General features: G+C 46.3%; 1 protein-coding gene across 1 annotated transcript in view; it reads left to right on the top strand.

Annotated features, from left to right (window-relative positions):
• The window catches only part of LOC107112374 (homeobox protein Hox-D3-like), a 28,876-nt gene extending 9,111 nt beyond the window's left edge, over positions 1 to 19,765 (top strand). Inside the window, exons 2-3 of the mRNA XM_015413498.1 lie at positions 16,475 to 16,853; positions 18,964 to 19,765. Of these exons, the coding sequence (XP_015268984.1) occupies positions 16,475 to 16,853; positions 18,964 to 19,643 (1,059 nt within the window). The 3' untranslated portion in view covers positions 19,644 to 19,765. The remainder of the gene's footprint in view (positions 1 to 16,474; positions 16,854 to 18,963) is intronic.
• The last annotated feature ends 6,753 nt before the right edge of the window (positions 19,766 to 26,518 follow it).

Genomic DNA, 26,518 nt, shown 5'->3' with positions numbered 1-26,518 from the left:
ATCTGCCAGTATTAAGCCAATACCACCCCTTACCCGTTCTAAAAAAAATCAGACAACAAGCTCCCTCCCCCCCGCCTATATTCACAGGGCCCCCTCCCCCCCTCCTTGTTTAGGCTGCGCGCAGAATATGTGAACTTTTGTAGCTCTGCTTTTCCCGTCTTCGCCCGCGAAAGCGTTAAAGGTAAGGGGTCTGGAACTCGTATGCAGCAGCCGGCTTTTGTAGCGATGATTTATGGCTTCAATCTTGGTTCACCCAGAGTTCACATGGATTTGCTGCTTCTGAGAGCTAAAAGATGGTCTCGCTTGACAAGTGTGACTATTCGAAATGCTTCTCTCTCTCTCTCTCTCTCTCTCTCTCTCTCTCTCTCATCTTCTGTAGTGCAAAATCGTTTATAATTGAACCTCAAAAAACCGGCTTGCTTTTACATGAACAGGAATCAGATCTGAAGGATCCAGTTGATTATATATGTATAAAGAGATATCGCCTACACCTATAGGCAATATATATATATACTCAATATGCGTCCTTCTCTCTCTCTCTCTCTCTGTACATATATCTATATCATTATGTATTTGTGAGTTTAAGTATAGGAAAGAGAGAGAAAGAGAGAGAGAGGTTCTTCCGAGAAAACGTGAAGACAATCTTAGAAGGGGAGGACTGGTCCAATTTCCTCACCACCCCCCCCAAGCCCTTCTTTTCTCACCCCATCTTTCTTTGTTGCTAAATTGGATTGTGGGGGGGGGGCGGCTTGCTAGGCGAATGTGGACAGAGCCGTTTGAAGCTGGCGCCCTGTTAAATTTCAGATAATTTAGGGTTTTCTCTTTGGGAGGGGGTGTGCAACCCTAGATTATTTGATTCCCCCCCCTACCCTATCCTGCCACCTTCGGTGCTATTAAAAACAGACCAAACAGGAAAGGGGGGGAGAGGGTTAAATAGAAGCAGGGTGTATGTGTGCGTGTGTGTGTGTGTGTTTTTTTTAAAAGATACTGCAGAATCATCAAGGCCAGATTTGCATAACGTGACTTGCCTGCCAAGAACCCTGCCTAGTCGAGCCTCCACTCCCCCCCTCGCCTTTCTCTGGCAAGGAATAAATCTGAATCGCCTAAGCATAAATACATAAACGGAGAAGGCCAAGCGAATAGCTGCAGTGGCGGGCGCGGGGTTGTGTGTGTTTGGAACAACCCTTCGGATTTGCCTGTAAAATAACCTCTTTGGGATTTGATAGGGGCATGCAAATGTCTCCGAGATCGGATGTTTTCCACCGACTACTGCAGAGCAACTAAGGGAAATAATAACAATAAATCCCAACTTGGGGGGGGGGATTCCCAGTGCATCCTTTGGACCCGGGTATCGCTGGGGGTTTGTTTGTGCCCGAGCGCGCGCAGCACCCGACAGACGCGATCTATGGCTAATCCGCCTGGGAGGAGAAAGTTCTGCTAAATTCGGTTAAACTTAGTTCCAAGAAAACGTGCTTTGGATGGAATCGGGAGGGCCCGAAGCGGCAAGCCTCCCATTGACGTCGAACGAGCTCTCCCATTCACTAAACCAGAGGAGCTTCGGAAAGAGAAAGTGGTACTTGAGACCCAGAGGAGTTAGCCCCGTTAGTCTGTTGCTCCAAAATACTAAAAAAAGCCCAGTAGTTTGTTAGTCTTAAAGGTGGTACTGGGCGTTTTACTATTTGGCACTTTAGAGTAGGCCCCAATCCCCGAGCACACGGCCTTGGAAACCAGCCCTCCTTTCCAAGGGGTTTCCTTAGAAGCGTTGATTTCAAAAGGGGGGGGGAGAGACTTCCCAGTAAGTCAGCCCCCTCCATCTCCAAGGGGCTTGCTTAGCAATAGCAGATGAATCCATGTGGATGGCGGGTCTGTCCCTTCCCATGGCCCTTCAGAGATGGAAACGAGGCCTTTTGTGTCCATTTCCGTGGGACTTGCTTAGGATCGGGGCATTGACCCCTCTCTTCCCTTGCCAACGAAAGAACCCCCAGGGCTCAACTGCATTGCCGACTTACAGACCAATGCGTTTAAGCCCACTGACCTCAACCGGTTGTTGGGATGCTTAACTCTGTGACGGGCTGCTGGAGCCGGCGTGTATTATTGACTGGCCAGGAGGTCTTTGATGAGATAGTTGGATAAAGAGACAAGTATCTAGGCGCTGGTGCCAATTACTGAGAAATAAATCTGTTTCTCGATTTATAGGGAGTGTAGTTCTTGCCTATCTTTGATCTGTGTAGCTGGGTTCCCCTTTCTCCACCCGCCCCATCTGTTTCCACCACCCCCCTTCTTTCGCGGACCTGCAAGTGCACAAACACACAAGTGTCTGTAAGAGCCCACTGCGCGGGTGTGTGTGTGCGCCTCAGCACACAAGGAATAAGCAGCCGAGAAAAGAAGTTCTGGGAACGTCATTCCAAGTCTCTCTGTCCCCGTCCCCCAAATGCCCGATGCTCGAAAATTCAGCTGGTAGAAACCAACCGTTAATTACAAGCAAACGACTTTCTCCAGCAAGATGATTTCCCGCCACCTTCGGGACCAGAAGTTTGCTTACTTGCGGATGAGACATCATAGAGGCGGTTACTTTCTTTTTACAAAAAGAGGGTGGGGGGAGAACAGGATTGGGGATGGGGGGCGGTGCGTAGAGAGGAAAGTGATTCGACTTTGATGCCCCTTTTAAAAATTTTCTGGGGTTTGTTTCATTACTTTTATTGGGGGGGGGGGTTAGTTTTGGTCAATATGGCCCTAAAAGCGTATGGGCTGCCCTTGATAGTACAACCCTGTGCGGAGATCTTCCAGTAAAATGATAGGACTCCCTTCTCTACTGGCGAGGGACAGACTAAAAGCCATACGGGCGTTCAAAGGCGGCCGGCAAAGAAAGTCAGTTGTTTAAACCTGAAATGCGCCCTCAGGACATTGTGTGTGTGTGTTGGGAGGGATATATACTAATATTTGCAGTCTTCAGTCATTTCACGGGTCATATGGATTTAAAAAAAGAGAGAGAGAGAGACGAACGCTTGACCAAATTCTATGTGCCTTTGTAGTGAATGACAACAACCTCCTTTCACGGAAGGAAAAGGCAGGAGATGGCCTCCCTCCACCGGGACGGCTATTTCTTCGGGCAACTTCCAGGTCACTGGTGCCTCTCGCTGCCTTCGAATGGCGGCATCAGATGGCCGGAGGAGATCCGGGAGGACGGGGCAGGTCTAGGCACTGCTCTTAAGCCGGGCTAGCCAGGTCCAGAAGGCAGAAGACGGGGGGGCAGGGAACAACCCCCGGGGGGGGGACCATTTCCCAGCATGCCTTGCTTCCCAGAGGCACCTGGCAGGAACCAGAAAGCTGGGCTCTGGAGGACCCCCCCCCCCGCCCCGTTCCCTTCCCACTCCCGTCCAGATCGGGCGGCATCCAATCAAGCCTCTTTCTTTGACCTCGGGAATGAGAGTTTCGCCCCCTCCTTGTGAATCCTGGAAGCTGCCCTTAAAACGTCAGGAAAACCGGCTCCTCAGAAGGGGGACCTGGGAGAGTCATAAAAGATCCTGCCCTCAGACCCGAGAAGTCATGAAGGGCTCAGGCCAGCACTTTAGCGAAAAGTCAGCATTTGTCTGGGATTGAGCTCCCCTTGCAAGAAAGACTCCAAGCCAGTGCCTGTAGTTTGAACCGAGGCCTCTTTCTAATGCTGGGACTCTCTGAAAGAGGAATCCTAAGCAGATCTACTCAGAATCCGACTCAAGTCTGTTCAATGGGGTTTACTCCCAGGAAAGTGTTCTTAGGACTGCACTGTCCTAAAGAGGTCTCCCAAAAATAGTAGATCTGCTCCCCAAATTTACTTCTAAGCATGCATAGAGTGTGTGCTCCTTACCCAGGAGTCACTGGCAATGCACCTTCTAAGCTGTGGAGTCTTGTGAGCAAAAATTCTACTTTATGAGTCACTGGCATTAAAGTTGTGAGTGAGTGATTTGGTTACTGCATAAATTAGTTTGCTCTGGAGCCATCCTTCCTGAGCTAAGACAGAAATGTGTGAGCCAGAGGCTAAAAGACTCAGCTTAGAGGGATCACTGGTCACTGGTGCCTTGGAGATGCAGTCTGTGCAGGACTGGAAGGGGTTCGCTTGGAGCGGACTCTACCAAGTTTTTAAGCAACACGAGACAAACCTGGACTTTCTAAAATCGCTGACAATGATTCTGCCTTCTGTAACAGACAGGGAGGGGGGGGCTCCACAAAGTTCTCCAGACAGGATAGCAAAGTTGGGAAAGATTTCAGTGAGGAGAATAAATGTGATAAGGAAAGGATAAGGTTAAATAGTACTTTAAAGCCCTGACCAATGCTATGGAGGGTACCTAAGTCTGAGGCAACTTCCCTGTTAACACTACACTGGGATATCGAGAGAGCCAGTTTAGTGTAGTAGTTAAGAGCAGTGAACTGTCATCTCGAGAATCTGGTTCGATTCCCCTGTACTGCACTTGAAGCCAGCCGGGTGACCTTGGGTCAGTCACAGTTCTCTCAGGCAAAAAAAATAAACCTGGCCACAAAAACAGCTAGAGTTTGAGGATGCCAGACAATCTTTGGGTCTCCTGGCTACACTATACCCACTGCCAAACAAGAATCCATTAATTAACAGGATATCAGGGACCGCTTAAGTGGCAGACATTCTGGATTCCTGCTTTCTCCTGGGGAAAAATGAAGGGGTGGGGATGGAAGAGAAAGGTAAGAATATACTGGGGGTACTGTAAGTTAGCCTGAGCCCACAAAAACTGAAACTCAGGTAGTTGAATAATGTGACGAATTTATTAATGAAATTATTAAGAGGATTTTAAAAGTAAGGTTCTCAAACGTCTCAGTACGCACACACACACGGCTTGGATTCATCTAGTAACAGGTTTATTTCACACTGAATAGAATATTACTTGCATGTTTTCCCCTGTAGGTCTATAAATAAGATTAGGCCCCGTTCACACGGAGCATTTGCCAAGCTAAAGATACGGATGATAGGCGGATTTTCAGGGCTCGATCACACCGCAACATCTGGGAAGAGTAGTGCATCTGTGGCTAACCCGTGGCTTCGTGCTGAAGATACGGAGTAAAAAACTAGTACTTACGATGTACTAGTTTCTGAAAAACGTGGGGCAAGGGCGGGCGTCTGATTGCGTCCCGTCCTAGTCCCGTCGCAAACCGGTTAGTTTTTTTTAAAGTCTTCACGGGATGCGCACAAACAATCATGCGCATGCTCACCTTTTGGTGAGAAAAAAAAATCCCGTTTGCCATGGAAGTGACGCCTAGCGATTGCTGGTGTGATCGCACCGCGCCGCTTCTTTGCCGCGCCGCAGGATAGCCGTGTGATCAGCACCTCACGCCCTAACCACGGGACCTCGACGCGATGTGTGATCCAGCGGCCACGCGTTATTTTGCTCCAGGGCAAACAGCCACGCTTCCCCCCCACCGCATTTTCCGGCCCGTGTGACCGGGCCCCCCTTGGGTTTTTGTTTTTTGTTTTTTGTTTTTGCATTTTTGCATATTTGTGTATGCCCTGCATGGAAGTCAAGGCAATCTCTGAAGACCCCCAGTGGGGCACAGATGACATTTGAGTGACTTGATAGTCTGCCTCTGGCCTCCTGGCCCTGGTATTCTCTGGAGGTCTCCCATCCAAATACTTTCCAGGGTCAGCCCTGCTTAGCTTCCAAGATCTGACAAGACTGGGCTTCCCTGGGCTATCTAGGTCAGGGCTGGTATTTTTTTTTAAAGATGAAAGTTCCAGCGAAGGGTTTGGAAGGCTCCAAAGGACACCATCATAAACCTTTGCAGTGTAATCCTCCCCCCAATTAGTGATATGGGGTGAGAATAGGCAGGTGTAGTGGTTAGACTAGGCTCTTGGACCCAGGTTCAAATCCCCAGTCAAGTCATACCAGCTTAGTGGTTGGCCGTCATTCTGTCTTAGCTAACCTACCTCATAAGGTTGTTGTGAAGCTAAAATGGGGGAGGGAGAATGATGTTTGGCACCCAGAACTCCCTGGAGGAAGGCTGGGATAAAAATGTACAGAATGAATGAATGAATGAATGAATGAATGAATGAATGAATGAATGAATGAATGCTTTGTGAATGGGCACCAGTAGACTTCTTGTGACCTGAAGACCACAGCTTTCCCAAGGTCCTGATTTGCTTGCTAACCTGCTTCTCAGCCATTTTTCAAGGGGTGGGGTAATCTTGCTCTATTAAGGCCAGTAGTCAAGATTACACGGTTAGAATGTCAGAGTAAGAGTTAGCAGAGCTGTGCTGAAATCCTCACTCAACTGAAAAGGTTCATGGGCTGCCTTTGGGTCGGGCTTCCCCGTTCTCCCATCTCCTCCTGCCCAATCTACTTCACAGAACTGTGGCAAAGATAAAACAAGGAAAAGGGCAACCATCAATGCAGCCCTGAGCTCAATGATGAAATTATTATTTTTTTAAAAAAACCTGATTTGTAGGATGCAGCCTGGCACATTATTAAGCTCCTTAAATTTATATCCGGTTCTATATTATTTAATTGTAATGTGATCAGAGATGAGTCTTTAAATTGATCAATCAATTACTTGAGACACTTACATATGAGTAAAGCAGTCCTTTAGAAGGGGGAAAATCTTGCATTTTAGAATTATTTTTGAGTTATTGTTGCTGAAGGAACCATATTGAAAGAGTGATTTATGAGAAAGGGGACATGCCTCACCCAAAAGGATGTCTGCCAATGCCAATGCAGATTTGGTAAGAATTTTTTGTAAAACTATTGTTATTTTTTTTCAACCCCAAAATCCAACAGAAAGCAAACAAACAAATCCTGCTCTTCCCTTCCCTTCCCTTCCCTTCCCTTCCCTTCCCTTCCCTTCCCTTCCCTTCCCTTCCCTTCCCTTCCCTTCCCTTCCCTTCCCTTCCCTTCCCTTCCCTTCCCTTCCCTTCCCTTCCCTTCCCTTCCCTTCCCTTCCCTTCCCTTCCCTTCCCTTCCCTTCCCTTCCCTTCCCTTCCCTTCCCTTCCCTTCCCTTCCCTTCCCTTCCCTTCCCTTCCCTTCCCTTCCCTTCCCTTCCCTTCCCTTCCCTTCCCATTGTGGCATTTAAGTAGCCTCTGTGCAAGAGTGCATCCATATAGGAGCTCACTCAAAGGTTATGGATAAACCACCAGCTGCAGGCCTGAGTAGAGCTGCGCTGAAGTCCAGGGGCCTGAAAGGACGTCACGATGCTTTGTTGTACTCTGAATTGTGCATCACCAGATCTCCCCTGCCTACCATCCACTTTAAGAATTTCCTTCCAGTTTTTAGAAAATAGGGGGCTGGATCCAAACCACAATTTCCACTCACACTTCACACTCTCTCAGTGGAACAGAATACCCCCCCCCAAAAAAATGCTGCCCACTGATCTCCACAAAATGCAGCTTCTGGGGGACCACAGACCCTCAAGAACAGCATGAAAGGGGAACTGGGAGTGTGTAGCAGAAAGGGGAAATTACCTCATCCCTTCCATCAGCAGACAACTTTGTCTGGATCCAACCCATTCATTCAAAGCAAAGCTCCTTCATCCCATCATGCATTGGGGGCAGAAGGGAAAGCCCAACATCACGGGGTCGAGTAATGCTAAGGAGAAGAAAGAAAGAAAAGTTGCAAGCCACTTGAGTCCCAAAGTTACTCTATTCCTTTCACGTTTGTGGAGGGACAGTCTAGCATCCTTTTGTTTGTGAACAGGGTAGAAAAAGAAGAGTTCTCGGGCATGATTGACATGTGGAAATCCCTCAAATACCTGCATTGGGAGGGTATGTAGTAGTAGTAGTAGTATCTTCTTCAGTGAGATTCATAACCTCTCTAGGAATATCAGGAAACACAGTTATCACCTATAGTTTACCTTCCAACATGGCTTCCAGAACTGACATTTGATAGTTTTCTCTTAAGATGAAACCGGTGCACTTAGGGAACACATTCCAGTTTTCCTGAATTGCCACTTTTTAAAAAAACTGACTTTGTTCTTGTTCCTCTTAACAGCTGCCAAAAATACAAGAATTTAGCCAGGAGGGAGCCCCCCCCCTCCCCCCAGTAATTTATTATCAAGCTAAATTTCACCTGCTAAATTCCACTCCACGTTAAAGCTACCGGACTGGGGGCAAGTAAAAAAGTTGATGGTTCTGCAAAACCCACCAAATTGGTTTTGGGATTCTGAATCCTTTGGAGACTTGGTTCTACTGCTCTTAGTTGGGGGTGAAAGTAACTTACAGTGCAGTCCTAGGCAGACTTAACACTCTTGTAGACCTAATGTCTTCAAAAGACTTAGAAGGGTGTAACTCTGATTAAGACTGCACTGTTAAAATTTCTTAACCAGCATTGTCCATCTTGGGGGAGGGGGGCTAGAAGAAGTGTCTTATCATTATTCCACACCAGCTCATACCAGCTCACTTTCGCCCAGGCTATTAGTCACGTTATTCTTTCCATAATAGTTGCTATTATTGCTCCCAGGGCCAATTGGATGGGGCTACCTGGCCTTTAAAGGAAGGAAGTAAACTGCAGCCACTGAGTGCCAACCGGCCAAAGTTAGTCACAATTAAAATCTAATTGAAATCAATGAGACTTCAGGTAGTTATGATCAAGTTTTTTAATGGGACATTAGTCACAACTAGATATTGCTGTGTTTTGCACCTCATATGTAATCCATCAATGATCATTGGTCAGCTGTTCCCTGAATGAAATATACAGGCAAGCAAATTAAGTGCCATTTCAGGGCTGAGTATATTGTGTGGATGTGCAAACGCACTAGATTTGATGGGTGTCAAAGACAGCATGCAGAGAATTCTAGCTTTCATTGGGTTTTTTGTTAAAAAAATAGAAAGCTTCTAGCCCTTATGACTGTGATCAGAATAGGCTTGGAAGCAGTTGAGCAGTGCCCAGGGTAAGCCAGCCAAGAGGTTAAACATGCTTTCCTGCGATCAAGGCATCAGTATTCTACATAGTTCCTTGACCATTCCCTTGACTTCCAAAACCGATTGTGTGTGTGTGTGTAATACATCAACATCAAAGTTGCAGATTTCAATTTTTGTCTTCCTGCAGAGTTGATGCACCACTATCCCAGTGTGGTGTCATGGTTACAGTGTCAGACTAGGATCCAGGAAACCTGGTTTGAATCCCCACCATGGAAGATGGCTGGGTGACCTTGGGCCAGTCACACACTCTCAGCCTAAACTACCTCACAGGACTGTTGTGAGGATAAAATGGAGGAGAACAATGTTAGCCACTTTGGGTCCTTGTTGGGGGGAAAACGTGGGGTATAAATAAATACATCAGGGCTATTTTTGGGCAGGAACGCACAGGAACGGAGTTCTGGCTGGCTCCCGTGTTGGCCACGCCCAGCAGGAACTCATTAGCATAATTGGCCACACCCAACAGCAGAAACTCATTAGGATTGGCTACATTAGGGGTGTGTGGCCTAACATGCAAAGAAGTTCCTGCTACAAAAAAAGCCCTGGGTTTTGACAATAAACAAAGTAAACAGAATAGGAAGCAAAGTGTGGGTGTGGCTGGATGACCACACTTCTGGTAACATGGGGGTGTGGCCTAATATGCTAATGAGATGTGCTGTCAGGGGTGTGGCCTAATATGCTAATGAGTTTCTGCTGTTGGGTGTGACCTATTATGCTAATTATGCTACAAAAAAAGCCCCGAAATACACATATTTTTCAAGCTACGCAAAGCATCCAAGTGTGGTATAGTGGTTAGACTAGGATCTGGGAGGGCCAGGTTCAAATTCCCACTCTGCGATGGACGTTCCTTGGGTGACTTTGGGCTTGTCACGCACCCTCGGGCTAGGATAAAATGAAGAGGAGACTGTTGTAAGCCAGTTCGGTTCCCCATTGAGGAGAAAGGCAGGGTATAATTGAAGTAAATAAATAAGTAAATAATAAATGAAGTAAATAGATAAAATGCACACCGCTCTGCCAGTGAATTTGTCTTTGGACGGAGCACTGACGGACATTCTATTTCTACCCACGGAGTCACGGCTATAAAGCTCACAGGCCAACTTAATACGATATGCTTCCTTTGCTCTTACCGAGCCCAATACACCTTTCAAAGCTGCTTTGTATGCCTGCCATCATTTCTACAGGCCAGTGCTTTCCCCAAGAGCCTCTGCTTATCTCTCCAAGAAGAATATTGCTTCCTTTTAAATAAAAATTCCCTACTGCAGAACTTACATAGACTTTGACTATTTGGAACCAAAGGAAAGGGGGAAGTGGGTGGGAGAAAGAGATGCTAGAAAATGCTTCGTGCTTATTTTCATCCACTCACGCCTGATAAAATTCATATACATAGATATTGTATTGACTGGCAGCCAAATTCAGCAACTGTTCTCAATATGTACTTCAAACAAACCATTACTCCTAACACAGGCATCAATAATATTTTTTCCAAACATAGACCTCTCTGTACTGCAATTACACCATGCAACATCCTGCCTACATTACACATGCAATCCTGGCTCCTTTATACCTGCGCCTTTGAAGACTCAGCAGCTTTTCAGGCACCCAAAGTCCAGTCTTTCTACATGGAAAATGAAAGCGATTTTTGCCACTCGTGTCAATAGGATGCACATTTACCATGAAAATCCTCCTGGGACAATTCCACACTTCACATCTTCTAGATGTGCACCAAAGTTGTTTTATGTGTTCACTTAAAATTATACATACAGACATATAGATGTTTAAAATTATATGTATAAAATTATGTTTGTGTGTGTGTGTGTGTTGGTGATGGAAAGCGCCATTAAGTCGCTGCTGGCATACGGTGACCCCACAGGGGTTTCAAGGTAAGAGGCATTCACAGGTGGTTTGCCATTGCCTGCCTCTGCATAGAGACTCTGGTATTCCTTGGAGGTCTCTCATTCAAATGCTAACCAGGGACAGCCCTGCTCAGCTTCTGAGATCTGATGAGACTGGGCTAGCCTGGGCCATCCATGCCAGGGCATGTGCGTATATGTATGTGTATAAGAGTGCAGACTCTGATCTGGGAGAACTGGGTTTGATTCCCCACTCCTCCACATGCAGCTGCTGGAGTGACCTTGAGTCAGTCACAAGTTCTCACAGACCTGATCTCTCAAGAGGTAGTCCTTGAAAGAACTCTCTCAGCCCCACCTACTTCACAGGGTATCTGTTGTGGGGAGAGGAAGGGAAAGGTGATGACAAGCCATTCTGAGACTCCAAGTGAAGGGTGCGGTATAAATCCAATTTCCTCCTCCTCCTCCTCCTCTTCTATAGATATTTTTATATATATGGGAAAAAATCTTTACTAACTAGTATACATTCTCTACATACTAAGAGCACAGCAGGATTCCTGCAAGGATTCCAGCAGATTACCATGACAGAAGCTTGCTGCGCCATAAATTGGAGCTCAAACACACTGAACATGCAAGAGCTTTCTGTATTTTTTTGGTATTTTTTATATATGCATGTGCGTGTGCACCTGGAAGTTACAGATACCTCTGGTGACTGACCTCTACTGGGGGCCTGGAGGCTATTCAGAGAGGTGGCTGAATAAAGCCTGCCTCTGTCCTCCGGACTGCTGGTATTTCAAGGAGATCTCCTATCCAAGTACTTGCCAGAGTACATGCAAGAGCTTTCTGGATGGATCACCAAAGTACTGGGCTAAGAGGCTGGAGACAGCCCTGCAGTTTATGATAGGTTAGTTTTCCTGTGAGGGAGAAGATTAGCATTAAGCTCACAGATATGACAGAAGATGCAAGACACTAAGAGGGGCCTACAAACGGCCAAGGCTGGTAGAGCACCCCCCTCACCCAGCCAAGGTATGCTCTACCATGTCCCTAGGAAAGAAGCAAGGCAGACCACAGAGCAAGGCCATTGTCAGCCTTCCTTCACAGATATTCTGAAGAACACATCTTCAGTTCTTATGTGGAGATAAAAGGGGAAATGTGCAGGGTGGCTTTCTACCCAGTTGCTTAGCAACCCTGTTTCCAGCTTCCAGTGTGTGTAAAGGCTCTAGAATGATTGACAATGACTGACCCCAGACCGGTACTTGGAACTTCCCCATTAAAATTAGATTTTTATCTTACTGATTGAATGACATAAATTTAAATATATGAGACCTCTTTTATGGAGATGGTTTGCTTTTTCTCCTTGACTCGTGTTCCCTTCTACTTTGCTGCCCCCTCCAATGGAGAGGGCGGGGTATAAATTGAATTACTAAATAATAAATAAATAAATAAATAAATAAATGGTAGAAGGTATGGTTAAGGGATGGCTGTGGCCATGGAGTAATTTTCAGCTCTCCTGCTTTCTCCTCTATTGGCCTCCACTTTAAGAGTTTCCTTCCATTTTTAGAAAATGCCATTCGAATTGTAGCTCCTTCATCCCATTCTGCCTTGGGGTGGGAGGGCCCTGGTTTGGTATTGCAATTCTCTGTGCTTTGGAGATATTTCCTGCCCTGACTTAAGGTGCTGTTTATACAAAATATCAGGCTGTGCACATGTTTACACGCACACAATTGCGTACTGGTTAGGTGCAGTGTACAAATGGCCCCTTGTTGGACAAGGAATCTCTCTGCAGTGCATTTGGAAGGGAGGTGGGGTGAGTTAAGAATATTGGAGGTTATTAATTTATTTATATTCCAATTGGTGCCCCACTTGCCACCGGACCTCTAATGGCCCTCCAAGAAGCTTACATCATAGAATAGTGCAAAAGGCTGTAAAAAGGCAAAGATAAATTTGTTCAATTTGGTGATAAAACAACATCTTGAAGTGATTCCCAGCTCCCAAATGCTAGGCAGAAGGGAATGCTTTTCACTGATTTTTTTTTTGGGGGGGGGATATTTAAAACTGTACATCATTTTACAAATGAAAAATTGGGGCCAGGGGTCATTTTGTAGAAAAAGAGCTAGGGGAACTCATTAGCATAACTCATTAGCATATGCCACACCCCCTGACATCACTGGAAGTGTGTCATAAGGCCACACCCCCTGACATCACCAGAAGTGTGTCATAAGGCCACACACCCCGCCCCACGCGGTCCCGCCTGCCACCACCGGCCTTGCAGCTCCACTGCCGAGCCCCATGAGGGGCCTGGCGGTGGACCTGCAAGGCCGGCGGGAGTGCAAGGAAGCCCCGCGAAGGCCCTCCCTGGCCCCAGGCAGGCAGGGGTGGGGAGAGGCAGGGAGGAAGCAACTTACCCTCCCTCTTCTCCTGCCTCCTCCTGGCTGAATGAGGGCCGGAAGCGGGGCGGCTGGAAGCAGGGGGTGGGGCTTTGTCATGTGCCCCGCCCCCCGTACCTCACGCGTTCCCCCCCGAAATGACCTCTGATTGGGGCATGTTTGTATCAGCTTTCCTTACTACAAATACAAATACAACACCTTTATTGGCATAAAATATCAAATACACATGCAGCATGCCTTACTAAGGATCACCCCTAAACACACAACATTGTATGTTGCCTAAGTTTCTTTCTTCTATGCTTGTTTATGATGTGTACAGTTATTCTTCAAAAGCTGTCCTCAGCTGATTTAAAAAGCCAAGTTGCTTGTTCTTTTTGGTTAAAGATATACTCTAACAATCAAGCTTGGGGAAAGAAAAGAACCCGCAGATTGCCCTACAGATCAGTTATGAGCAGTTCAAAGTCTATTTCAGCATGTCCACTGAGTGAAATGGAGGTTGTGTGCTGCCTTAGAGTTCATGCATACAATACAATTTGACACATGAACATCTCCTATACTATAGAGAATACTCAACCAAACCCATCTTCAAAGAGATTTACCTCCTAAAGATCCTGGGGAGGCACCTGGACCTTAAAGAAAGAAAATCACAAGTAACTCATGCATAACAACATTTTAACAAGGCATTTCCCAAAGGCAAAATAAATGACAAAATAAAGAGAATGATTTACTGGGCATGGGGACCCGAAAATAACTGTTGTAGATAGGGGCATTTAGAATCTCTGCAACTGGGAGGGCTTGATGGGCTTCCTGAATGGAGCAAAGTACATTAAAAGAGGGCCATCACCAAAAAGAAGCTGCTTATAGCAGCTGGTTCTACAGAAGGCTTGAATAACCCAGTGATCTGTAGGAAATGCTATTGGTAGAGTGCTATCATTTGATCTGGATAACCCAGGCTAGCCTGATCTCATCAGATCTCGGAAGCTAAGGTTGGCCCTGGTCAGTATTTGAATGGAAGACCAACCAAGGAATACCAGGGTCACTGCACAGAGACAGGCAATGGCAAATCACCTCCAAACGTCTCTTGCCTTGAAAACTCTACAGGGTCATCATAAGTTGGGTGCAACTTGGTGGGGGGAAAGAAAACTCTTTGAGAGCTACACATTTAAGGACAATTGTATGGTGAGGAGAGAATCATTGGCTGAGGACAGACTGGCAGTATGAAGTGTGAGGGAGGCGGGGCAAAAAGACCAGGACCAAGTTGCGCCGGGGATTCCCGGTCGCACTGCACCTATTGATGCGGCAGCATACCAGGGAGGAGGCGCAAGGGAGTGTTCACACAGTTGGCTTGCCATTGGTGGAGGCGTGGCTGTAAGCAGCTTTTTTTACTCCAGTGACATGCGCCTATGCGCATAGGCACAGCACCGCAGCAATGTGGCTTGTTTGCTGCTTTTAACGTGCATACTTCTGGGAAGCGGGATCAACGCGCCCTCCAGGGTTTGCTACGGTTTTCACCTCATACTTTTTTAACACGGTAGGGAATCATCATAGGACAGGTTGAGTATGGCTGGGGAATGTCTGACAGCTGTGGCTGTGTGAACTGGCCCCTTTAATCCATTTGTGAAACGCGCCTATATCGGGCCAAACTGCCAGCCTGAACTCGGCCATTGTATTCCTTATAACAGAAATTACCAAGGTGGGTAACCGTGTTAGTCTGCCTGTAGCAGTAGAAAAGAGCAAGAGTCCAGTAGCACCTTAAAGATGAACAAAAGTTGTGGCAGGTTATGAGCATTCCTGAGTCACTGCTCAGTTCAGATGACTGAAGATAACCTCTTCAGATAACTTCTTCAGATATCTGGAGAAGTGAGCTGTGACTCACGAAAGCGCATACCCTGCCATAAATTTTGTTAATAGAAATTATGGTCAATCTTGTTCTTGAAGGGGTTTCTACAGGACAGGGATATGTGCAATCAGTGCTTCAAACAGTTCAAATTCTTTACCTAGACAGTCCTGCACCAATATGAAAGATCAGTCTCCATGAAGAATACAAATGGGAAAAAATGTGCATTGTTTTTGTCATTGTGCACACTTTTGGGGGGAGGGGGGCTTTGCTAGCCATATAGAAGAGCAAGAAACTTTGCTGGACCATGAAGTCCCATCTCCAACCACCAGCAATGTCCAACCACCCCTCTAAATTGCTTCCACACTTACAGGCATTGCCCATACAGCATATACTTTTAAGAACACCTTCATAACACCCCCTTCCCCCCCCTTTCCCTTTCTTTTCTGTATCCCCACTGTTTTCCTATATCACAAAAAAAGAACACTATAACCATAAGGGCCAGAAACATGAGGTGTTTTGGGTTTTTAAAGAATCAAATCTGAATTCTGTGCCTAGCAACACATCCTGTACTCTTCTGATGTTCCCACAGACTCACAGCACATAGCCCTGTTGCTTCTCATGGCACAGCACATGACTCTTCCTCAGAAGGCCATTGCCCTAAAGTTCTTTTCTGCATTAAAGCCAGGGGATACAAATAGGACCCAGCTTCAAGATGTTCCTGTGCACTGAGGCAAACTGAAAGGGCTTGCAATATTCTGAAGATGTGTCTGCCTTGCCTTCCTCAGCCCTTTCCTGACCCATTCTGATCTGTATGGTCCAGGTTAGCCCAATCTTGTCAGATGTGTGAAGCTAAGCAGGGTGGGTCCCGGTTAGTACTAGAATGGGAGACCACCAAGAAAATCCAGCCTAGCTACAAGGCAGACGATGGGAAACCACCTCAGTTTGTCTCTTACCTTGAACACTCTATGGCATTGCCCTAAGCTAGCTGTGACCTGATGGCATTTTCCACCACCAAACTAGCAGCCTTCTCTACATCTGGCAACAATGAATTCCACAAATTAATTACTCTTTGAGTGAAGAAGTACTTCCTTTGGTCTGTCCTCCTGTATCTGCTGCCCATTGGGTGCCTGTTCTAGTATTATAGGAGAGTGAGATATTGATGCCAAATACCTTGTGAATATATAGATGTTAAATTAGCCTGTGAATAACCTATACCAACATTTGTAGAGGAGAATGTCTGGAAGCAAATTAGTTTTGACTGCAGACAGGTTGAAGTTCAAAGACTGTCTGTGTAAGATCACATTCCTTTTTTTTAAAGCAGATTTGGCTCAGAAGCCAGTAGAGTTGGTGAGAGCTTTTATTAAGGCCTATTGACTTAGAATGTTTTCCTTTGGCTGTGAGGACATTTGTTTGAGGAGGATCCTTCCTCAGCAGTAACTGGAGTTCTGTCTACCATCTCATACTCTGGATTCCTTTCGCATTCATTTCAAGGTATCAGTCTCCTTCCCCATTTCTTCAGTCAGTCAAGAACAGGAAATGCAAAAAGCTCCTCACGAAGACAACCAAGATCCCATTAGGAGAGATTCTGTTAGTCAGCAATCATTTCTGGCTCCATTGGTACACCCAGAATTAGCAACATCTACAGGGTCTCCAACAGACCAAAAAGGTACCCAGCAGGGATCTCTAGGGAACAGCAATGATCAGACCTCAAGATCACAACAGCCTCCATTGGTCACTTCTTCCGACCCTTGTGGCACCTCCACCAATGGCAATAGGAAAGCCCATAAAAGCCATTTACCAAAACAAGTCTTCCCTTGGATGAAGGAAACAAGACACAGCTCCAAGCAGAACAACAGCCTTCCTTCTTCAGGTACTTTGTTTTATCTGTCATCTCCTGTGGTCACTGCCAATATGCATCTAAATAATAATTGCCTAGCATTCCAAATAAGCGTTGATGCCGAGCTCAAGAGCCAGTGTGGAAGGTAGAGTGCTGGAGTAGGTTCAGAGCTCTGTAGCTCACTGGGGGACTTTGGGCTAGTCAACTTTTCTGTCAGTATAACCTCCCTCACATAATTGTAGTCAGCATAAATGAGGAGGAGAGTATAATGCATGCTGCCGTGAGTTCCTCAGAAGAAGAGTAGGGTTTTTTAAAAGTGGTAAGATACTTCTTGTTATATTTGTATTCTACTGTTCCTCCTTACATAGAGTTGGATCCAACCAGCTTTTCCACATGTGAAAAGAGGAGGCCTCCTTTGACCACCACTCTTTTGACCACACTGGAGATCAGCATGGACAAAAGCCATGTGGTGTGGGAGCTGTAATAAGAAGGATAATTCTGTGAGATGGACTGAAAATGTCGGCTGGATCCAACCCATAGTTCCTAGATGGTTTCCTATCCACATTCCTTTAGCTTCAGCAGCTAAATCATAGCATGTGTCTTCAGTATTTTCTTTTGCTTACTCCTTGAAAATCATTGTTGTTATTTTAATTATTTATATTTATATCTTACTTTGTTCACTGACTCTCAAGCCATAGGACCAAAAGGCTTCTGTAAATCACTCAGATATAGTGGATTGGATCCAAAGGGTCATAACCAAGAACTCAGCTCATAGATCACAGTTTTTTTTGCTTCCCCTTCTCGGTAAAGACCCATGCGCCCCCAGAAAGTAGATTCTGAACATCAGGAACAGTGTTAGATCTATGAAAATTGCCCTTGCCCTCCTTACACAAGCAGAAGCAACTTTCTACTTGTGGATGAAGTGTTTGTAATTGAACCCATTGTTTCTAGATCCTTCACTAAAGATTATTTTGAAAAGAACACTCATATTTGCTCATTAAATTAAAAAAGATTTAACAAAATAGCTGTTCTATTTTGATAAATCTCAATGGTTATCTACTTCTTAAAAGTAGGATGGGTTCAGACATATCTAGAAAGATGTACAATTATCTAGCCAAACATAGATAGAAGATACACATTCCTTTTCAGATGTTACAATCACAAGAACTGGTAGCCTACCAGCCACACAGATCCTCCCAGTTTGTATGGTCACCCTATTGTGTGAACAAAGACCATGTGTATATTTACCATGCACACATAGCTCTGGATGGTACACACAAACTGACCATTGGATTTTTCAGGGTTCTCATTCATATGTACCAAGACTAGACATGCACAGTAAATATGCACATCGCCCCATTCACTCAACATGGTGCTCACATATGTCAGAAGGGTCACAGGTAGCACAGGATCCCAATACTTGTGATTGGTAGTTTTTTTTCCATTGTAATGTCTGAAGAGGGAGATAGATAGATAAAAACATTCCTAGTCTGTGAAAATCTTGTCTATAAGATGTTCAGAGCTCTCTTAAAAGAATCCAGAATTTTATCAGGATGCATGGGATATTGTCCAGTTTTGTTTTTTGAGTAATGAGACAGACATTTCCCCTAAAATGCTTGAATTGTGCAAATGCTCACTTGTTCAGCACTGTCAGACTGTTCAGTGATCAGGATTTCCCCTTGCTGCAGATTCTTTGGTATCATTTCCCCACCATCACCCACACTGCTTCCTCCTCCCCTTGTGAGACAAGTCACATGAGTGATTCCAACCAATCGTGTGCCATGTGGTGATTGGGCTGATGTCACCATTCTATATAGCCAATCAGATGTGTCTATGTGCTGTTGTTGGCCAAAAGTAATTGAGAGCAAGGGGAATACATATGACTAAGCAGATGTTTTCGTAAGGATTGTTGAGGAACGTCACCACCAAAAAGGTTTGGGTTTTCATACAGACAAAAACGTTTGCAGAAAACTGAGCAATTTCAGCTCCGCTCTAAATCTCTACCTGAATTTGGGCAGTGTGTAGCACACATATTTATACAGTTTATTATATGCAGATTTCCCCCCTAGATAAAATAGTTTGATTCTCTGCAAAGTCATCAGGATTCTGACTGAACAGAATCTTTTTTATTTCCTTTATTTAGACCCCAGGAGCTCTTTGCCCAACCTGTCCTCTTCCAAGAGAGTCCGCACAGCCTACACCCATACCCAACTAGTAGAGCTGGAGAAAGAGTTCCATTTCAACCGGTACCTCTGCCGGCCACGCAGGCTGGAAATGGCCCGGCTTCTGCGGCTCTCAGAGAGGCAAATCAAGATCTGGTTCCAGAACAGGAGGATGAAATACAAGAAAGATAGCCGGGCCAAGGGGACCACCAGGAAATCCCCAAGCCAAAGCCCTCCAGTGAGCGACTACTACAGTCAGATGGAGGCAGAGTATGAGACGGCCACTCCAGGCTCATGCAGCAAGGGCCCGAGAGAGATCTACGGCTCAGCGGCCTATCCAGACAACCTCTTTGACAGCCCCTTAATGTCTGAATATGGGCCCCTCTCTCTGCAAGGAGAAGGTCATCCTTACGGACCTCCGGTTCTGCAAGCGAGCCCGAACGAGATGGGAGAAAATTACCTGGGAAATGTGCCTGAGGCTGACTCTCTCTTCAGCTTCCCTGACTGCTCTTCGGCAAACCTGGACTACAGCTGTGTTGCTGAAATCCCCGTCCAGCACCAGCTCGGGCCTTCCGATTCCCTTCCCATTTACACAGACTTAACCACACATCCTGTGCCTCAGGGAGATTCTCAGGGACCTGTAAATCTTATGCATCTGTGAGTGGGGCTCCCTGCCATGGAAACCAAGCAGGGGAAATTGCTACAGTCCTATTAACTCATTAAAAAAAATACCTCTAAGTGCAACCACGAGTATTTCTTCCCTCCTCCCTACCCCCACCACCTCTCTGCCCACCCATTACCTCCTATTTATTTAACTGTACTGAACATTCGTGGGTGGGGGAAGAGGACCTCACTGGATGTTACAAAGTTTCAACATTCCAGTAAGATGGGGTTGATTTTTTCCCCAAAAAAATGAGGGGGGGGGGAAAGATCTGTCAGTGCATTGTATAAAATCTCTTTTTTGTAAAACAACAACAACAAAAGGCTTTTGTAAATAATTTTGCTGAAGATGACCGTTATCTCAGCCACTCAGCCGCTTTATCAGCCTTTTGAACAGGGTAGCAATTAGGGAAAATAAAATAGACAGTAATCTTAGGTCGTCTGATTTTCAGGCACCCGTACTGTAAAATACTTTAACTTAAATGGAGTATTGCCATACCCTGTTTTTGCCCAGTGCCTCCATTTTCCTACTGTGATTCTACTGGCAATCAGGTTAAATCCACCCTTTCTCCTGATTGGCTCCTTGTTCTCACAGCAAGGGTCTTCCAAGGTCACTTGCCTCTTTATGGATGAATACAGATGACCATTTTTTAACATATACCTTATTGTGCTGTGCGCATAACCTTGTGATCAGCAACTGGAAGACACAAGACCAAATCCGTCCCCTTACAAGTTACATTGTTAATGTCAGGTCACAAAGGATTTTACACAGCTGCTTACTCAGATTTCTGAATGGGTAGTAAAATTCTTCATGTCACTTAACAGGTTGTTGCAGCTCCCTGACTAACCACATGTCTTTCTGGCACAGTGTCTGGGCCTAGGGCTGGGAGACTTGGGTTCAAATCCCCACCTTGAACCATTGCTGTTTCTCAGTGAGACCTACCTCACAGGGTTGTTGTGAGGAAAGGGGAAGAATTGTGTATGCCACCCTGAGATCCTCAGAGGAAGGGCAGGATGAAAACACATCATGGCAAGTTCCCTAGAATGATCATCTGTGTCCACACACAACACTAATGATTTTCAGACTTGCTATATCCTGGGGACCCATTCCACTGGGATTTTTCTATTTAGGAACTCTTGTGTGTTACAGAGGATTCCGGGGGAATATTTTAGGGTACACTCTGCTTCCAAGGGATGCTGATCAACTGTGAAGCCTCACTATGGCTTTGTTAAGACACTATAAATCACACTGGAAAATGTTCCTTGCCTGACTGCCACTACAAACTTTCTTACTGAGCTTCCGATGTGCTTCCAAGGAACTCCAGGGTTCCTTGGAACACAATTTGGGAAACCACTGCCTTATATTACCATTTTCTCTAAACATTTTGTAATAAGGTTGTGTTGTTGTTGTTGTAGAGGGACCAGTCAGCTGCGTTTCTCCTCTTCCAGTCCCTTCATCCTACTGACCTTGAGAATCCAGGCCTCCCCCATGTTGTGAAAACCTGCCTTCGAAAGCTCTTATTGCCAGCAATCTCTTTGACAAGAAATCCTTCCTGAAGCATTTCCTAAACTCTAAACCTGCCTGTTAAAATTCTAATACCTCTTTGTGATGCAGGAACGGCAAAGAAATCACCTGTGCCTGGCTGTGTCATGGCAAGTGGGCGGCTCGCTCTGAGGGCCATTGTCTTCCAGCCAGACAGGGCCCACGCGGCATACATGTTGGAAGCGACTCAAAACTCTGCCGTTGTCACAATGAGCAATGCTTTTGCCGTACGTTAATGCATCGCCACGGGTTTATTTTTGAAACGATGGCCGGGGCTCTCTGCATCTCTTTTAATGTACTGTTTTGATACTAGGAAATAAAGTGGCTTTTTCAAACAGCATTGGGAAATTTTCTTGGCGCAGGCCACTTGCTTTTTCTCCACGAACACTGCTCTGTTGTTCTTAGAATCACTTTGCCATCTTGTAGTGTACTAGGGGCTGGGCCTCACCCTTCCCTCACCCCCATTAATCATCAAGACAGCACGTACTTCAGAAGGCCTCTAGCTCTTTCATCTCCCAGTTAGTATGCAGCTCTGGAGCTTAGAGGGCTTGTGCGGTTTTTTTTTGTCCCCCCCCCCACCGGCCCCCGTCTTCCATTAAACCTCCTCCATTTCCTTGGACTACAGGTTAGCCAGACCTTCTGTCCTCCTTTACTCTTTCTGGAAGGGCCAGCATCAAGTCATGAGACTTCAGGGTTAAGGCCCGAAGTCCAATTTGCAAAAGCGAATCCAGCTGGTTTGGTGCTGTCTTTGGGTGCAGGACTGGGAGGAGGGTCTTGGTGCCAGAATAAGGAACCAATTTCCTCCGAAAACCCCAGCTTGAAGTGTTGGCCACACAAAGCAACAGCCTTCTGCTAACTGCTGATTACCGATTGCCCTTGATTTGCCATTGAGCCGCTCCGGCGGGAGGGCGGGATAGAAATATAATAAATTTTAAAAATAAAAATAAATAATTGCGAACATATTTTTAAGAACCTCATAGGCATATATTACAAACACTGTTATGGTCACAGCAACAATCGTTCAGTGGGAATCAGGGATAGGAATCCGTTGCTGAAGTTGAAATTAAAATTTTTCACACATTTGAAATCTGGGGGAACAAACCGGAATTCAAACTTGATGTTGGAAAGTTGAAATTATTTTCACATTTTATTTTCAATTTGTTTTCAAAATCAGTCCAAGCAAAGCACTTTCCAAGTTCCCTTTGTTTCAGGAGGGAAATTGTTCCCACTGAAACCAATGGGACTGGATTGAACCCTGGTTCTCTCCTGCTCATAAATCTCAAGTCTTGTTGATTCATTTTCAGTTAATGCTGCTAAGCACAGGTTTGTGAAAGTCAATATTTATTACACCTTGTTTCTTGCTTTTAAACCCCTAAGTCTAAGAGCATCCATGACAAGGATTTTGTGGAGGAAAATAAATACCAGGAGTTAAAATTACGTTTTTACAAGCAAATTCGGCTCTAGAAGAATTTGTTTGTGATCCCCCTACCACTGTTTTCTGTTTTCCTAGCCACACCACGTCTTGAAATGCAATATCTGCATTAATGCTGTGAGCATAATTTGCAATGGTATACACAATGCAGAGTTATATCCTACTAACCCCATAGAGTTCAATGGGACTCAGGAGCAGTGTTCCCGCTAAGGTGTGGAATCTTGTGAGCAGAAATTCTACTCTGTGAGATACTGGCATGAAATTTGTGAGCGAGCGATTTAGCTACTGCATAAATTAGTTGGCTCTGGAGTCATCCTTCCTGAAGACAAAAATCTGTGAGCTGGAGGCTGAAAAACTGTGAGCTAGCTCACACTAACTCAGTTTAGAGGGAATACTGCGAGGGTGGGACTCTGCTTAGGATTGCAATAAAAGTCCCCCAAAGTATGTAATTGCATATTCTCAGAGACAACTGATAGGTGCAATATCTCTAAAACCTATCTCTGTAATAATAGGGAGGCTCACTACCAGTGAATCCAGCATGCTCTGTCCCTGGCACTCTCCAGTTGCAAGGAGCTCTGGTAACAAAACTGAAAACAGCCCTCTGTCTGAGGCCTGGTTCCACAAGTGGCAGAAAGGCAGAATTCTCAGGGCTGTACCACTTCAGGCTGGGGGGGAGGGGGAAGGGCAACCTGTTTAATGTTCTACTATGTAAAAACTCCCTGTATGTTTTTTGGGGGGGGAATCATCAGAGACAAAGGTATTGTTCAGGCCCTTCCCATGCTATGTGAGTTTTCAGCTTATAGGGAATTGTAAAGGAGACATTTGAAAAATCTCATCCTTCCCCTGTAGTCTGAAGTGGTACAGTCCATTCTATCCCCTCAGCCCTCTACTGCTTCCTTCTCTTGAATGGGCAGATCAGGACCCTGGAAAGCTGCACAGAACCAGGGTAGGTGCACAGATGGTCTCTGACTCAGGATTGGGTGGCTTCCTTTGTTCATCAGGAGATCTTAACGTTCTGTTTGGCACATCCCCACAATGAATCCCAATAGCACATGGGCACTCTACTCCACATCAGTCATTTGCTTATGTGCAAGAGGGGCTGGAGGAGATTGCTGAGTCATGGTTGCCAGCTCTGGCGGGTGAGGGGGACACAGTGCCTGGGGATGGTGGAGTTTGTGGAGGGGGAGGGAGCTTGGCTGGGACGTGAGGCCACAGAGTCCGCCCTCTGAAGCTGCTGTTTGCTCCAGGAGAACAGAGCTCCAGGCCCGTGGCACCTTTAAGACCAACAAAGTTCTATCCAAGGTATTAGCTCTCGTGTGCAGACACACTTCTTCAGAGACGTATACTTGAACCTTGTTCTTCCGCTTCAGACCAACACAGCTACCCGTTTCCTCCAGAGTAACTGCTCTCCGCAGTCTGGAGATCAGTTGTCATTCTGGGAGAACGCTGGGCCCCCACCTGGAGGTCAGCCAACACTATTGCTGGGGTCAAATGTTGGATGGGGAAGGAGATTGATGATGGCAGGGCGGGGCACTTGCAAAGGCATAGGGGCATAGTGGGGTACAGATTCAGGAGACTCTAGGCAAACTCTGGGCAAGGTGCATGGTACTTTTTTGTTCTGCTTCCAGCACACCAGCTGCCCTGGCAGTACCTACCCAGGAGATTCTGGGAGAGTCACCTTCATTCTGTGCTGGGAGTTTTGCACTCCCATGTTTAGAAACATAGAGCTGGAAAGGGACCACAAGGGCATCTAGTCCAACCCAGGAAATGCAGGAAATTCACAACTACTTCCCCCCACTCCCACCGTGACCCTTGGCTTAGCCTGCCGGATGCTTCTCCTTCTCTATTATGAGCCAGAGGCACTCTCCTCTCCCTTCCCCTCCCCACAACAGACACCCTGTGAGGTAGGTGGGGCTGAGAGAGCTCTTTCCAGAACTGCCCTTTCAAGGACAGTTCTGACAGAACTATGGCTTGCCCAAGATCATCCAGCAGCTGCAAGTGGAGGAGTGGGGAATCAAACCCGGTTCGCACAGGGCGCTGCTGGTAAGACGTCACTCCTATCAGAACGCCTGCCTAAAAAGTTCTGTTTTCACGGCCCTGCGGAACTGTGACAAGTCCCGCAGGGCCCTGTTCTCGGCAGGAAGCTCGTTCCAATAGGACGGAGCTACAAACAAAAAAGCCCTAGTCCTGGTTGCCATCAACCTGACTTCCTTTGGCCAGGGAGGTCCAGGCGGTTTTGGGATCCTGATTGCAGTGCTCTCTGGGGAACATACGGGGAAAGGCGTTCGAGGAAGGGGACCAACTGCCTAATCAGCCGAAGATGGTAAAAGGCTGCGTTGGCAGCGGCTGCTACCTGGGCCTCTATTGTTAAGGAAGCATCCAGGAGCACTCCCAAACTCCTGACCCTTGGAGCTGGCACCAGCAGCGCCCCACCGAAGGCTGGGAGTGGGATCCCTACCCCCGTACCACTCTGATTCAGGCACAGGACCTCCGTCTTCATCGAATTCAATTTCAATTGACTCAGTCTAAGCCATCCAGCCACGTCCTGCAACTCCCGATCCAGATCTTCCGGGGTAGAGTCAGACTGACTGCCCAACATCAGATAGAGCTGGGTGTCATCTGCATATTGGTGACGGCCCCTTGGGGCACACCACACACTTGTGGGTGCCTTCGGGACTGCTGCTCCCCAATGGCCACCCTTTGTCCCCAACCTTGGAGAAAGGAGACAAGCCATTGCAAGGCAAGCCCCTGAATTCCCATGTCGGCGAGGCGGCGGGAAAGCAGCTGATGGTCGACCGTGTCAAACGCCGCCGACAGGTCTAACAACAGCAGCACTGCCGCCCCGCCCCGATCCAGATGTCTCCGGAGGTCATCCGTGAGAGCGACCAGTACTGTCTCCATTCCATGGCCTGGGCAAAAAACAAACTGGAAAGGATCTAGCATGGAATAAGTCATGATGGAGTAAACTACCCCAGAAGTGGTGAAATTAGTACCACCTTTCCTTGCCACTTTTCCATAGAGCCTCTTCCACTTGACCAGAGCCACTGGTCAGCTGGTGTTCTCCTGGTTTTCATCTGAACTCAGTTCGATCCCTCTGCACAGGCCATGTTTTGGTGTTTCCGCCAAGAGTGATGAACAGATTGAGAGGGTTGGAAAATTGGTTTCCCATGAGAGTTTAAAGGGAGGAAAGTAAAGTGAAGCACTACTGTTCTTTTTTTCTTATTTTCAGTAGACACTTCTTCCTTGGCCTTGATGAACACATGAAGTTGCCTTATGCTGAACCAGACCCTCAGTCCATAAAGTCAGTATTGTCTACTCCAGGGATGGCCAACCTTGCTTACCATAAGAGCCACATAGCATAAACGTCAGATGTTTGAGAGCCACAAGACATGAACAAATATTACACACATATGTTTATCAAAATATGCAAATTTGTTTGTTATCATTAAATGAGATTGCCAAAAACAAAAACAAATGGGGTTAAAAACAGATATTGATAGTGATATTTGTGGGGGGGGGGCCTTTGAGAACGCATTTAAAGTTAAAGTTGCTTTCTTTCTCTGCTCCCTCGCACCTCAAGCTTACTCAGGGAGGGGAACACTGGCTGGGGAAGGGAAGACCGATCAGGGAGGCATGCCTTCTCTTCGCTTCTCCAGCTGCCCTGCTGGGAGCCACAAAATATGTGTGAAAGAGCTGCTTGTGGCTCCTGAGCCACAGTTTCGCCACCCCTAGTCTACTCAGACTGGCAGCGGCAGCTCTCCAGGGTCTCAGGCAGAGATCTTTTGCATCACCTACCACCTGATCTTTTTAACTGAAGATACTGGGGACTGAACGTGGGACTGAGCCACAACCCCTCACTGAAGATACTGGGGACTGAACCTGGGACTGAGCCACAACCCCT

This window comes from Gekko japonicus, unplaced genomic scaffold (genome assembly GCF_001447785.1).
Source record: "Gekko japonicus isolate JY-2015 unplaced genomic scaffold, Gekko_japonicus_V1.1 scaffold218, whole genome shotgun sequence".
NCBI classification, from domain to species: Eukaryota; Metazoa; Chordata; class Lepidosauria; order Squamata; family Gekkonidae; genus Gekko; species Gekko japonicus.
Note: the sequence above shows the minus strand (reverse complement) of the source record. Positions and strands in the feature narration are given on the sequence as shown.